This window comes from Chiloscyllium punctatum, chromosome 44, assembly GCF_047496795.1.
Source record: "Chiloscyllium punctatum isolate Juve2018m chromosome 44, sChiPun1.3, whole genome shotgun sequence".
NCBI classification, from domain to species: Eukaryota; Metazoa; Chordata; class Chondrichthyes; order Orectolobiformes; family Hemiscylliidae; genus Chiloscyllium; species Chiloscyllium punctatum.
Window position 1 is genome coordinate 15,456,449 of NC_092782.1, and position 15,073 is coordinate 15,471,521.

Sequence of the window (15,073 nt, forward strand, 5' to 3'; positions counted from 1 at the left end):
GACCAGATATCCCAACCCAATCTAGTCCCACCTGCCAGCACCAGGCCCATATCCCTCCAAACCCTTCCTATTCATATACCCAACCAAATGCCTCTTAAATGTTGCAATTGTACCAGCCTCCACCACTTCCTCTGGCAGCTCATTCCATACATGTACCACCCTCTGCATGAAAATGTTGCTCCTTAGATCCCTTATATATCTTTTCCCTCTCACTCTAAACCTATGCCCTCTAGTTTGGGACATCCCCACCCCAGGGAAAACACTTTGTCTATTTATCCTATCCATGCTCCTCATAATTTTGTAAAACTCTATAAGGTCACCCCTCAGCCTCCAACGCTTAAGGAGCTCTGGTCCAATCCATGAGCTGGGTGTCCATCCCTGTGAGCAATGTGTCCCGGCAGCTACTTTACAATGAAAGCTGCTGGTGTGTTCGAAATGCAGCATTGACGTGGGTACCCGCACTGTAATGAATTGGAGATATACCATGAGGGTGTCTCATAGAGTCATGCAGCATGGGAAACAGGCCCCTTGGCCCAACTCAGCCATGCCAACCAGGTTTCCCAAACTAAACTAGTCACATTTGGCTGCATCATTTGTGGTATGGTGTCTGATGTCAATGGTAATGGCAGTGAGGAGTGGCAGGTGGTCGCTGCCCATGGAGTGCATCCTGAGATCACAGAATCCCTTCAGTGGGGAGACAGGCCATTCGGCCCAACAAGTCAACACCAACTCTTCAAAGTGTATCCCACCCAAACCCATTCCCCTACCCTACTACTCTACATTTCCCTTGACTAACACACCTAGCCTACACATCCATGAACACTAGTTAACGTGACCATTTCACCTAACCCACACAGATATGGGTAGAATGTACACACTCCACAAAGACAGTCGCCGAGGCTAGTATTGAACCCAGGGCTCTGGCCCTGTGAGGCAGCAGTGCTAACCACTGAGCCACCGTGACTTATGTCCAAGCTAGAGACCTGGAGGTGAGCTGGAGTCACCCACCCTGACAGGAGTTGTCATGCCGGGTGGGAGACTGGGAAACTGCATCTTAGTGAGCTGAGATTAGATAATGAAGAGTTGCTGATGGATGAAAATAGATGCAGAATGCCTCTTGCTTCTCACTACAGAGATCCTAGCCTTGCCATTCAAGACTTGGTTTGGAGAATGGGACGTTTTGCTCACAACTTTGAGAATCTCATTTCTGCCAATTTCTCCCTATTTCCCCAACATTCTCGCCAATTCTCACATCATTTAAAGGCTGGAAAGATTCCGCTCATTTGGATGGATAAAGTGAGTCCAGAAATGGCGTATACTGTGGGAAAATGTGAATTTGCCCTTTTTTGGCAGGAAGAACAAAAACAAGAAGCCCACGATGTAAGTGATGAGAGATTTCAAAGTATTAAGATGCAGAGGGATCTGGGTGTGAACGAATCACAAAACATTAGTATGCAGGCATAGCAAGTAATTAGTAAAGCGAATACTATGTTATCATTTGTTGTGAAGGGAATCGAATAGAAAAGGAAGGAAGTTATATTTCTGCTATAGAGGGTACTGATAAAACCTCATCTGGAATACTTTGTGCACTCTCGATTGTACTATTTAAAGAAGTGCACTATGTAAATGCATTGGAAGCAGTATAGAGAAGGTTCAGGTAGGTTGTAGGACTGAGGACAGTGGAGTACATCGGGGCCTAACAACTAGGGTCCAGGTCTATAATGGGCCCCACTGCACACAATTCCTAGTGATCAGGCTGAGGGTGAGAGGTGAGGCCAGAAGCACAGGCCAGGAAGAGCACTGAAGTATATGGTTTCTGTTGGGCTGTCTTCTGAGGAAAGATTGGGCAGGTTAGGCTTATATCCAGTGGTGTTTAGAGGAGGAAGGGAAACATATTAGATTCTTCGGGGGTCCTGACTGAGAGGATATGGAGAGAAGGGCTCCTCTTAAGTAAGGCGTAGCCCATTTAATATGGGGATGAGGAATATTCTTCCTCTCAGAGAGGCATGAGTTGCTAGAACTCTCTCCCTGAAAAGGCAGTAGAAACAGTCTTTAAGTGTTTCTGAGGCAGAGGTGGATAGATTTATGGAATGTGATGAGGGCAAAGGATTATCAAGGGTGGGTGGGAACGTGGATTTGAAGTTCAAGCCATAGTCTTATTGAACGGCAGAGCAAGCTCAAGAGGCTGAATGGCCTCCTCCTGCTCCTAAGTCATATGTTCTTGTGTTCATATTTCCACTGACTCCATGACCAGTGGTTACTACTACCATCAACCATCGCAATCATGGACAATCTTTCTCACCATGGCCATTAGTGTTTCCGCTGACACCATTATCACTGACAACCATTCACACTCTCATTACTACTGACTGCTTTAACCTGCGATTACCATTACCAGTGATTACCGTTATCACTTCTGCAGGATTGGGATTCTGATCCCATTTCCTGGCTGTACAGACCAGTCAAAAGATGGAAGAATAATCTGTAATGTTAAATATCAAGCCAGGCAGAGTGCACTCTGAAAGGGGGAAGGCTGCGGAAAACAGAGTCCATCTTGTTTAATTTGTGCAATAGGTATTACAGAAACACATAAATATATATCATATCCACCTCAATATTTTAAAGAAGTGTAATCTTACTTCTGTTGGATCTCTTCTAGGCTGCAGCGTAACCTCTCGAGGTCCCGTTTAAGGTCGTCCACCTCTGAAGAGGGGTTTGACGCATTGTTCATCAGCTCCCTGAGCTCTGCTTCCTTCTGACACAGCAACAACTCTATACATTTTTTCTCTTCCTCTTTCTGCAGCACGGCTGTGTTGAGCGCCAGTATGCTGCACCAAAGACAGAACACATTGGCAACATTATACTTGCCCCGCAGGGACTGCTGGATATTAATGCCTACCGGTCTTCAGCAGTTCAGCAAATGTGCATTTAACTCCTAGTGACATAACGTTCCCATTGGCTCTCAGCATTGGCACACCAAGGCGCTGGCGTGACAATGTATTCATTGTGGCACTTATTGCTCACTCCTCATTCCTTGCCTTGGTGTGACCTCCTTGGGCAGTTATCGAGAGTCGGAGAGTCCTCCAGCATGGGACCAGACCCTTCAGTCCAACCTGTCCATGCCGACCATATTCCAAACTAAACTAGCCCCACTTGCTTGCGTTTGGCCCATATCCCTCCAAACTTTTCATCTACTTATCCAAATGTCTTTTAAGTATTGGAACTGTACTCACACCCACACTTCCTCTGGACGTTCATTCGACATATGTAAAAAAATTGCCCCTCATTTCTTTCTTACATCTTTCTCCTGTCATCTTGAAAATATGCTCAATAGCCTTGAGATCTCCCACCCTAGGGAAAAGACACCTACCATTCACTTTACTTCTATCCCTCATGATTTTATAAACTTCTATAAGGTCACCCCTCAACCCTCTACGCTGCAGTGAAAGAAGCCCCAGCCTTTCCATAACTCAAAGCCCTCCATTCCTGGCAATATCCTGGTAAATCTCTTCTGACGCCTCTCCAGCTTAATAATACCCTTTGCTATAACCGGGACACCCGAACTGGACACAGTACTCCAGATAAGGGCAGTTAAATCACATAATCTGACTCCTGGCCCAGTCTTTCCTTTCTTCAAGGAATGGGGGCATCACTGGTTGGGTCAGTATTTGTAGCCCACTCCAAACCGCACTCAAGAGGGTCATGGTGAGGTGTCTTCTTGTACCGCTGTGGACCATTTAGGGTAGATACACCCACTACATTACGGAGGGTATTCCCGGATTTTGCGTCAAGAGTGTGGTGCTGGAAAAGCAGAGCAGGTCAGGCAGCATCTGAGGAGCAGGAGAGTCAACATAAGCCCTTCATCAAGAATGAGCTGGTGGGCATATGCCTGAAGCATCCATTCTCCCGCTCCTCGGATGCTGCCTGATCTGCTGTGCTTTTCCAGCACCACTCTGTCGACTCTGATCTCCAGCAACTACAGTCCTCACTTTCCCCCTATTCCAGGATTTTGACACAGCCTCACAGCATTGTGTCACATATACTTCCAGAATGGCAGGCTTCCTTCCCACTGGCCTGTCTGAACCAGTTGGGATTTTTTTATAATCTCTGAATTTTGTTCAAGATAAAGTTTCTGACCCTAACAGCCAGGCCAGTCTCTATAACTATAAGAACATTCACTGATTTCAAAAATGGGGAATACTGTAGCAAATAAAGTAGGCTTTCTATAATACATCAGATGTTGCAAATTAAAATATTACTTTAATTACAATTACATCTGAAACAAGTCTGGTTGACAAACCTTCATGTTGTGAGCACTGAACTCATTAAAATTCAGAAAAGGTATGACCTTCTCTGTCGCCAACTTCATAGAATCCCTACAGTGCAGAAAGAGGCCTATTGAGTCTGGACTGACCCTCCTACGGCCATCCCAGTCAGACCCAGACCCCTACCTCATCCCTGTAAACCTGCATTCCCTATGGCTAACCCACCCAGCCTGCATATCCCTGGACACGATGGGCAATTTTGCATGGCCAAACCACCTAACCTGCACATCTTTGGAGTATGGGAGGAAACCACAGCACCTGCAGGAAACTCACACAGACACAGGGAGAACATGTAAACTCCACAAGTCAGTCATCCAAGGGTGGAATTGAACCTGAGTCCCGGGTGCTGTGAGGCAGCAGGTGCTAAGCACTGAGTCACCGTGCTGCCCACCCCATTTGGCCCTCACATTCCACACCTGGCTCCAAGCCAGCAAATTGGGCTTCTTACTCATCTGAAACTCGAGGATAGATCAGGTTAGATTCCCTACAGCGTGGAAACAGGCCCTTTGGCCCACCAAGCCCACACCAACCCTTCGAAGAGTAACCCACCCAGACCCATTTCCCTCTGACTAATGCACCTAACACTATGGGCAATTTAGCATGGCCAAGTCACCTGACGTGCACATCTTTGGACTGTGGGAGGAAACAGGAGCACCCAGAGAATGGGCAAACTTCACACAGACAGTCGCCCGAAGCTGGAATCGAACCCAGGTCCCTGGTACTGTGAGGCAGCAGTGTTAACCCCTGAGCCACCATACCGCCACCATACCCGCCCCCCCCGCCCCCCCACCACACCCCCCGCCCCTCCGCCCCAGTAGGTTGAGATTGTTTTGGTCCCAAGGCCTCTAATCATTTGCTTTACTGGGTAAAACTGCATCCAGCCCTTACAGCCAGTCATTATCCTGAAATCACGCAACTGATTTGCCAACTTCCCTTCCCCCTACATTGTCCTAACATGCCATTGCCTGTTCACCTTGGAAAAAGCTGCCAATAAGCTACAGAAACTCTGAGCTATAGCCAGACCTAGATAGGACACCATTTGAGGTGCCATTGCGTAGGCTGTAGCTCTCTGCTCTGTCCTAGGTCCCACCAGCCTTCCCAACCTTGGAGAATGATACTAGTACCCACATCCCAAATTGCTGTGTGAGTTGTGAGTGCTGGTTCATTGCTAGCATCTTACCAATTCAACCTAGATGAAGTCTGGCTTCTAAAACAGCTTGAGCCCTTTCCAAGAACGCAATGAAACCTACCCTCACTATTTCAGCTGGCATGGAATATTTGCACAGCTAGGTTACATTGTGTCATAGAATCCTGCAGCATGGAAATAAACCTTTCGGTCCAACTCATCTGCACAAACCAGATATCCTAATTTGACCGAGTCCCATTTAAAGGCATAGAGTCATAGAGTCCTATTGCATGGAGACAGGCATTTTGGCCAAAACTAGTGCATGCCGAACACAATGTCCATCCACATGAACCTCATCTTCCTGCTTTTCCTTCTAATCCTTTCCTATCCATGTATTTGTCCAAATGCCTTCTAAATATTGTTAATGTACCCGCCTCAACCATTTGTGATGGCAGCTCATTCCATATGCATACCACCCTCTGTGTAAAAAAGTTGTTCTTCAACTTCCCTTTTATTCTTTCTCCTTTAACCTTAAATGGATGCCCTCTGGTCCTCAATTCCCCATCCTTAGGAAAAAGACTAGTGAATTTACCCTATCCATGCCTCTCATGACCTTATGCACTTCTGTACGATCGCCCCTCAGTCTCCTGTGCTCGGAAGAAAAAGGTCCTAGCTTGTCCAACCTCTCCCTATAACTCAGATCACTGAGTCCTGGCAACATCCTTGTAAATTTCTTCTGCAGCATTTACCAGCATTTGGCCCATACCTTTCCAACCCCTTACTAATAATATACCATCTAGGTGCATATTAAATGATGTAATTGTTCTAATTATAATAACTAAGTTTTAAATATTGTGGTTGTTACCCTTCACTTTTGCTTCTTCATTTATACTCCAAAGGGATGAGGGCTGGAACGATGGCTCACTGCTACCTCACAGCACCAGGGACCTGGGTTTGATTCCAGCCTTGGGCAACTGTCTGTGAAGACTTGGCATGTGCTCCCTGTGTCCACCCCCAGTCCAAAGACATGCAGGTTAGGTGGATTGGCTGTGCTAAATTGCCCATAGTGTGCAGGCTAGGTGTGTTAACCATGGGGAATACAGGGATAGGGGGTTTGGGTGGGATCCTCTGCGGAGAGTTGGTGTAGGCTGAATGGCCTCCCTCCTTCGGATTTTAAGAGATTACTCACCTTTCCCTGAATTCAGCAATCATTTGGGAATTTTTGAGATTGTTCATTTCAATCTGCATTCTTTCTTTACAGTTCTGATCCAGTTGATCATGTAGAGCCTGGATTTCCTTGTTGTACATATTGCGAGCAGCTACCATTTCCTCTTCCAACTCTTGGATGCGTTTTAAATCATTGGAATTATCAGACTAGACAAAAGGAAAGATTATACACCATTACTTAAACCCAGCATGTTCAGCTTTGTGGATGATGTCACTGTGGTTTCACTATGCCTCCCTTATTGGATGTGGGTCTGAATCAAACCAAGTTAATAACATTAACATCTCCTGTTCCTGTTAGAGCTCAGATTTACAATTCTTATCCTTGGCTTACTTCTTCCAGTCTTACAATGCTCCAATATAATTATGTGCTGGTCAGTTCTGACCTCTCATGCATTCCTGGCTTAAATCACACCACTACTGCTAGACATGCCTTCAGTTCCCAATACCTTAAACGCTGGAATTCTTTCCATACATCTTTTTAGCTCTCTATACGAAGTGAGAAAGAAACCTTTTCACAAAGTGAGTAATCCTCTGCCTTGGAATGTAGTGGAGGCAAGTTCAATAAAGGCATTTCAGAGGGCATTGGATGCTTATTTAAAGTGAAACAATGTGTCAGAAAATTATAGAAAAAATGCAGAAGATTGGCACGAAGTTAAAATGCTCAGAGAGCTGGCACAGACACAATGGACTGAAAAAGCTTCCTCTGCTCTGTACCAATTGCCACCCACTGCTCCACCCCAGTTGTTAGTTACCTGACCAAATATCTCCCGATGTGACTCAATGTCAAATCATGTTTGATAATGCTCCCTCAGAAGCAGCCTGGAGCTTTTAACTATTTTAAGGGCACTATTTGTTGTGGACCAGACCAAACCTCCTCAAAATATATGAAGAAGATTGCCTAGACACTAACTTTTTCTTATGTTAAAGGCAACTACCATGCATTGCATTCCGGATACAAGTTGATTGATTAAACTACTAGATTTTAAACAAAACACACTTTATTCATACTCTATATTAACATTCAACAATAGAAACAAGAAACTGGAATAACTTAACTCTATTGCCACTGTTCCCTCCACCAAAGATATCAAGGAGATAGTCTAGAGCCTAACTTTTATCTTATTTAAAGGTAAGTGTGAGGTACTGTGTTCCAGATGTAATTCATTGGTTATATTAATTGGTTTTAACCAAAACACACTTTATTCTTACCATATAGTTAATTTATAAACAGCCACAGGAGTATTGGTATAATTTTAACTAAATTGGAAGATGCAATAGAATAATAGATTATTTAACTACTAAACCGTAACTGTTACAATAAAGTGACATCCCATAAACACACCCTTGGCAAAGGCAAATTCAGTAAAATAGATTGTTTTATATGCAGTATTTCTCCAGTCTAGGAGAAAAAAGCATCAAGAGAAAATTCTGATAGAAACAGGGAAAGAACTCAAGCATAACAGGGAGAGAGGTATAGGAGCTTCCAAACCCAAGAACTACTGAAATCTAAACTAAAACCCTGGCTCCATGGGAGCCTGACTCCACCCGTTCAGGCTGCTTCTATTGTTCCAACTTTTAAAAAGTTGTTTACTTTATTGGCTTGGACAGACCACTCCTCATCTCTGTTTCAATCTTTCTTCATAAAAGAAAATCAGAACAAAATACACCTCTTCAAGCTACAGTATCGTCTCAGACAAAATCTAGGATTTTGCACTTTAATACTGTGACAACAGCAAAAAAATTAAATTTCTAAAAGACCGAGAGCTGCATTACAGTGTTCATTTTAAAAGGTAACCTTTCCTTTTTGGCTTTTCAAATGTGATTATAGGTGGTCTCCAATTTACTAAGAAGACCTTGAACAGGATCCCATATAGTACAGTAATTTTAAAATGTTTTAAAATGTAATTTCTTCAGTGCAGTACTGAGACCTGGTGCACTGAGGCCTTATCAACCCTATCAGGTGATAGAAATTGGAAAAGATTGGAATATTTCTCCCCACCCTCATGATCCTGACCAATGTTTAACCCCCAACTGACATCACTCAAAAGAAAAAAAAAGTCTTGCCTTTATTGCGATATTGCTGTTTGTGGAAGTGTGTTGCGTGAAAATTATTTCCTGCAATTACCACACCTTACAAATATTGTATATCATTGGCTGTAAAACACTTCGGGAGGTCCTGCACTGAATAAAATGCCTTTTCCAGGAACACTTCATACATTGATTGTACAGTTTGGTTCTTCAGCTTACACATTTCTGCTTCACCCTGGCTGTATTCGCTCAGCTCAATCAGCAGCAGTATAAATTCTGTCTGCTCTGAAGCACGTTGAAGATCATACCCTCGCAATTACTCCCCAAACTTCATCTTAAGCTCTCTTTCGAAATGAGCAGTCATCAGGAACACGTTTGGGAATTTTGGTACAGAGTCCCATAACTTTTCCTCTCACTTTAAAATAGATAATTGAGAGGCTCAGAGTGCTATTTGACTCAGTGACAATGAGCTGTGAAAATACAAACATTCCTCATTGTTTCCATTGTGCTGTGAACAGATAAGCTTTACTTAAACCAAGGAGATAATGATGAAGCAAGAGGATACGTACTGATTACTGGTTGTGCAGAGGATAGAAAGCTCAGCAATTGACTGGGTAACAGAAATAACTGCACAGGGTCCAGTATCCTGTCACCAATCACCCTTTATTTACACACGGAGAGTCCTTGACACTGATCCAGCTTCCTCAGAGCCAGCTCTCAGAGTGAACAGGATGTTTGACCCTCCTGTCTTATCTGTCAGCCAGGGCTCCTTGATTGTTGGAGTCCAGAGTGAATGTTGTTAAAGACTGGTTCTGTGATCACTGAAACGGCCGCGCCAGTATCAACCTTCATTAGAAGCGGGTGACCTTTTCACCATATGGTCATTTTGTTTGGTTCTGGTTTGGACGTTGCTAAGCAATTTAACTGTTCCGAACCAGGTATGGAGGAGCCGGAGTTGGAATGGGGTGGACAAAGTTAAAAATCACACAACACCAAGTTATAGTCCGACAGATTTACTTGGAAGGACTAGTATTCAGAGCGCTGCTCCTTCATCAGGTAGCTGTGGAGCAGGTCTATAAGACGTGTTTTGCTATAAATTCTGTGCCTTATGGTCCTGCTCCACAGCTATCTGATGAAGGAGCAGTGCTATGAAAGCTTGTGCTTCCAAATAAACCAGATGTAGAGAGACTTTCCAGGATGTGCACTCTCCTGGGTACCAGCCTCAGAGTGCTCTTACTCAGTTTCGGTCTAATGGGACTCTTTGCTGTCTCGAGTCTGCACACCAGTAGCAATGACAATCCTGAAGAAAATGTTAGCCTTTTGACCAAGACTTGGCTCTATTTTTGGGGTTTGTCTGTGGTCTGAGCCAGAGTCCCTCTGCTCAGGATATGTCCTGAGTGAGGCTATGCAATTGCTTTCACTCAAGTGGTGTTCCCCAAGCTCAGTCAGAGAACTGAGGGTGTCTACTTCCATTGGGATGCCTCGTAGTTCCCATGATCCACTTTCTGCATTTTTCAATGACAAAGCCAACTGTAGAGTCTGTTTGAAGACCAGTTGGGCTTCAACCAGTCAGCGCTTTTGCGTGGTTACATCATTAAGCCCATATACTAAACAATCTCTCAGCATCTCATTAAGGGTTAAACCAAAGTCACATACTTCTGCCAGTTGTCTTAACCAAGTCAAAAATCCTGACACAGATTCCCCAGGTTCTCAAATTGCTGAGTAAAATCTATAGCTTCTTAGCATTAGAGGAGGCTTAGGGGTCATAATGTTCGTTAACTAAATCCATCAAGTCTTGAAAGGTTTTAGTATCTGGTACCTCAGGGGAAGTTAGGCTCCCAATAACCAAAACAACTGCGGGTCCATAAGCTGTCTGGAGAATTACTCGTTACTTTTCATTTGCCCTCAATGTCATTTTTGATCAAATGAGTCAAACTTCCCATATAAGGGCGTGATGCCAGGAATGCTTACTTCAATTCAAAGATGACTATTTCGAGTGAATTTCTTCAGGAGAGTACTTTTATCCTTTTGTTGTCACTGATGTAACGCCACAGAGGCAGACAGCCCATCACCAAGCCACCCTTTATCCATAACAGTAGGCAGATGGGTCTGGTTTCCTCAGAGCCAGCTCTCAGAGTGAACGTCCCTCTGACACTCCTGTGTACATCTGTCAGCCAGGGCTCCCTGACTGGACCAGGTTAACAGCCCCAGTCAGTGAACTCATATTCTATGATGCCCAACTGGCTGACCTTATTATAATCACTACAGTAACATCCCTTGACTAGTCAACTATTGCCTTTTAATCACATTGTCTGAACTAGAACAGGACGCAAAACAATGGGGTAATATTCACTCTATGTTTAAACACATCAGGCCCTACTTGTAATCTTGAAATCGTACACATTACAGGCAGTCCACAGGCTGTAAATGGGTTCAGTTCTGGAGAACTCAATGCAGGACAATGTTAAGCAGTTGTTCCTAAGTACAGTCAACGTTCATTTGTCAGGTGTTTAAAATCACAGCCCTAAATAGCGTCGCTTTCGCAAGTACAAACTCTTATAAGTCGTACATTCGGAAATCGGAGACCCCCTGTGAGCTCTTTCGAAAAAGCCAAGCAGGAAAGATGACCCTTCAAAATGAACACTGTAACACAATTCGCTGTATTTTTACATACTTAATTTCCTTGCTGTTGCCACAATATATAAAATCCCAAATCCTCTGGGGAAATGCATTCGTGTGAGTGCACAAACCATTCGGATGATTTTGTTTTAAGCATCTGTTGGTTATCAAGCTATTAATTCCAGACTGACGTTCCACTATGAGGACTTATCAAACTGACACCTGCTACAAGTTTTAGACAACCTCTTAAAATGGCCCCAATCAGACAGGCTGCCATCAACAAGATGCAGGCCAAGTATTTAAATACTTGCTGGATGAAAATAGAACGAAGGCTATTTAGCCTGCTATCTTCAAAACATCAACACACACAGGGGCTGGTATCCTCAGTGTGGTCATACAGTTACATTTCAGTACACCATCTCCAGTGGCACAAAATCTGAACAATATTCTCAGAGGGTCCCAGCATTCTGGTTTCAAGTTTCAAAATGCATGTGGGAAGGTGATCTGGTATGATGAAATGTGAGTTACCCACACTTAAAGGCAGCATAGCAAGTTGGGCATCCATTCCTTGCAATGTGGTGGATCACTGGCAAAGCCTGTCTGTGATGCCCGTTCCTGCTTGAGAAGGTGGCAGTGGGCATTTACAGACTGCTTTGCCTCTTTATCGTATAAGACAGTAACTAGCTACAGAATAGACGGACTCCCTCCAGGGCGGCACGGTGGCACAGTGGTTAGCACTGCTGCCTCACAGCGCCAGAGACCTGGGTTCAATTCCTGCCTCAGGCGACTCTCTGTGTGGAGTTTGCACGTTCTCCCCGTGTCTGCGTGGGTTTCCTCCGGGTGCTCCGGTTTCCTCCCACACTCCAAAGATGTGCAGGTCAGGTGAATTGGCCATGCTAAATTGCCCATAGTGTTAGGTAAGGGGTAGATGTAGATGTAGGGGTAGGTGTATGGGTGGGGTTACGCTTCGGCGGGGCGGTGTGGACTTGTTGGGCCGAAGGGCCTGTTTCCACACTGTAAGTAATGTAATCTAATCGATAGTCTGGTTGGGCTCTCACCTTCCCCTTTATATAATGCATTTTGTATTGTGAAGACTTCATGTTCAATATTTTTAATGAACTTGAGTTTGGAGGACATATTTTTTTTAAAAAAGAGGTCAATGAAAGGACATCTGACCTTGTTCTAACAAGGCATCTGCTGAATGCCACATGTGTGATAACTGCTTGTTTACTGAAGATGCCATTGCTTGGGCTGGTGATCATCAGGCTGCAAGTCATGTTTCAGATATTGTTTTGAGTAGCTGGAGACTAGCCTGTGGAGAAGAAGGAGCTCCCACCTCACTTCTCAGGCTTCTGAAGGAAAGAACATCTTGAATCAAGTGACTAACCCAATTGTCGTCCCGAAGAGCAACTTGGAATACTTCGCCTTACTGTGTTTCCTAAAGCAAGCAAACATCCCAGCGACAACTGTCAATATTTGCTGATATCGAGGTAGTGTCACAGAGATGTACAGCACAGAAACAGACCGTTGTTGTGGTTTTGTTCGCCGAGCTGGGAATTTGTCTTGTAAACGTTTCGTCCCCTGTCTAGGTGACATCCTCAGTGCTTGGGAGCCTCCTGTGAAGCGCTTCTGTGCTGTTTCCTCCGGCATTTATAGTGGCCTGTTCTCTGCCGCTTCCAGTTGTCAATTCGAGCTGTCCACTGTAGTGGCCGGTATATTGGGTCCAGGTCGATGTGTTTGTTGATAGAGTCTGTGGATGAGTGCCATGCCTCTAGGAATTCCCTGGCTGTTCTCTGTTTGGTTTGCCCTATAATGGTAGTGTTGTCCCAGTTGAATTCATGTTGCTTGTCGTCTGTGTGTGTGGCTACTAAGGATAGCTGGTCGTGTCGTTTCGTGGCTATTCATTTGGTGTTCGTGTATACGGATCGTTAATTGTCTTCCTGTTTGTCCTATGTAGTGTTTTGTGCAGTCCTTGCATGGGATTTTGTACACTACATTGGTTTTGCTCATGTTGGGTATTGGGTCCTTCGTCCTGGTGAGTTGTTGTCCAACATGAGCAAAACCAATGTAGTGTACAAAATCCCATGCAAGGACTGCACAAAACACTACACAGGACAAACAGGAAGACAGTTAACGATCCCGTATACACGAACACCAACTAGCCACAAAACGACACGACCAGCTATCCTTAGTAGCCACACACACAGACGACAAGCAACATGAATTCAACTGGGACAACACTACCATTATAGGGCAAGCCAAACAGAACAGCCAGGGAATTCCTAGAGGCATGGCACTCATCCACAGACTCTATCAACAAACACATCGACCTGGACCCAATATACCGGCCACTACAGCGGACAGCTCGAACTGACAACTGGAAGCGGCAGAGACAGACCACTATAAATGCCGGAGGAAACAGCACAGAAGCGCTTCACAGGAGGCTCCCAAGCACTGAGGATGTCACCTAGACAGGGGACGAAACGTTTGCAAGACAAATTCCCAGCTCAGCGAACAGAACCACAACAACGAGCACCCGAGCTACAAATCTTCTCCCAAACTTTGAACAGAAACAGACCCTTCGGTTCAACACATCCATGCCAACCAGATATCCTAAACTAATCTAGTCCCACTTGCCAGTACTTGACCCATATCCCTCCAAACTCTTCCTATTCATTTACCCAGCCAGATGCCTTTTAAATGTTATAATTATACCAGCTTCCACCACTTCATTCGGCAGCTCATTCCACACAAGCACCACCCTCTGCATGTAAAAGTTGCCCCTTATTTCCCTTTTAAATCTTTCTCCTCTCACCTTACATCTGTGCCCTTTAATTTTGGACTCCCCTACCCTGGGGAAAAGATGTTGGCTATTCACCCTATCCATGCCCCTCTTGATTTTATAAATGTCTATAAATGTCACTCCTTAACCTTCAATGTTCTAAAGAAACTAGCCCAGTCTATTCAACCTCTCCCTTTTGCTCAAACCCTCCAACCCTGACAACATCCTTTTAAATTGTTTCTGAACACTTGCAGGTTTAACAACATCTTTCTTATAGCAAGGAGATCAGAATTGAATGCAGTATTCCAAAAGTGACCTAACCAATGTCCTTATAGCTGCAACATGACCTCTCAGCTCCTATACTCAATGCACTGACCAATAAAGGGGAGTGTACCAAATTCTTCCTTCACTACCCTGTCTACTAGTGACTCCACTTAAATTGCCATTGTTCGGCAACATGCTGCAAAACCTTATATATGAGTATAAGCCCTGCCCTGATTTGCCTTTCCAAAATGTTGCACCTCACATTTATCTAAATTAAACTCCATCTGTCACTCCTCAGCCCATTGGCCCATTAATCAAGATCCCATTGTACTCTGAGGTAACCCTCTTCGCTGTCCACTACACCTCCAATTTTGGTGTCATCTGCAAACTTACTAACTGTACCTCTTATGCTTGCGTCCAAATCATTTATATTAATGACGAAAAGCAGTGGGCCAGCACCAATCCTTCTGACACATTGCTGGTCACAGAGCTCTAGTCCAAAAAACAACTCTCCAACATTACCCTCTGGCTCCTACATTCTAACCAGTTTTGTTTCCAAATGGCTAGTTCTCCTTGTATTCAAAGTAATCTAACCTTTTTAACCAGTCTACCACGTGGAGCCTTGTTGAATGCCTTACTGAACTCAGAAAGACAACATCCACTGCTCTGCCCTCATCAATGCTCTTCAACATTTCTTCAAAC

The 15,073-nt window shown here is 44.4% G+C and overlaps 1 protein-coding gene across 1 annotated transcript in view; it reads right to left on the minus strand.

Annotated features, from left to right (window-relative positions):
• LOC140466599 (uncharacterized) overlaps nt 1-11,139 on the minus strand; it is a 117,348-nt gene extending 106,209 nt beyond the window's left edge. Inside the window, exons 1-3 of the mRNA XM_072562050.1 lie at nt 11,087-11,139; nt 6,641-6,825; nt 2,640-2,828 (exon numbers count right to left, since the gene is read on the minus strand). Of these exons, the coding sequence (XP_072418151.1) occupies nt 2,640-2,828; nt 6,641-6,825; nt 11,087-11,110 (398 nt within the window). The 5' untranslated portion in view covers nt 11,111-11,139. The remainder of the gene's footprint in view (nt 1-2,639; nt 2,829-6,640; nt 6,826-11,086) is intronic.
• Between the last annotated feature and the right edge of the window lie 3,934 nt (nt 11,140-15,073).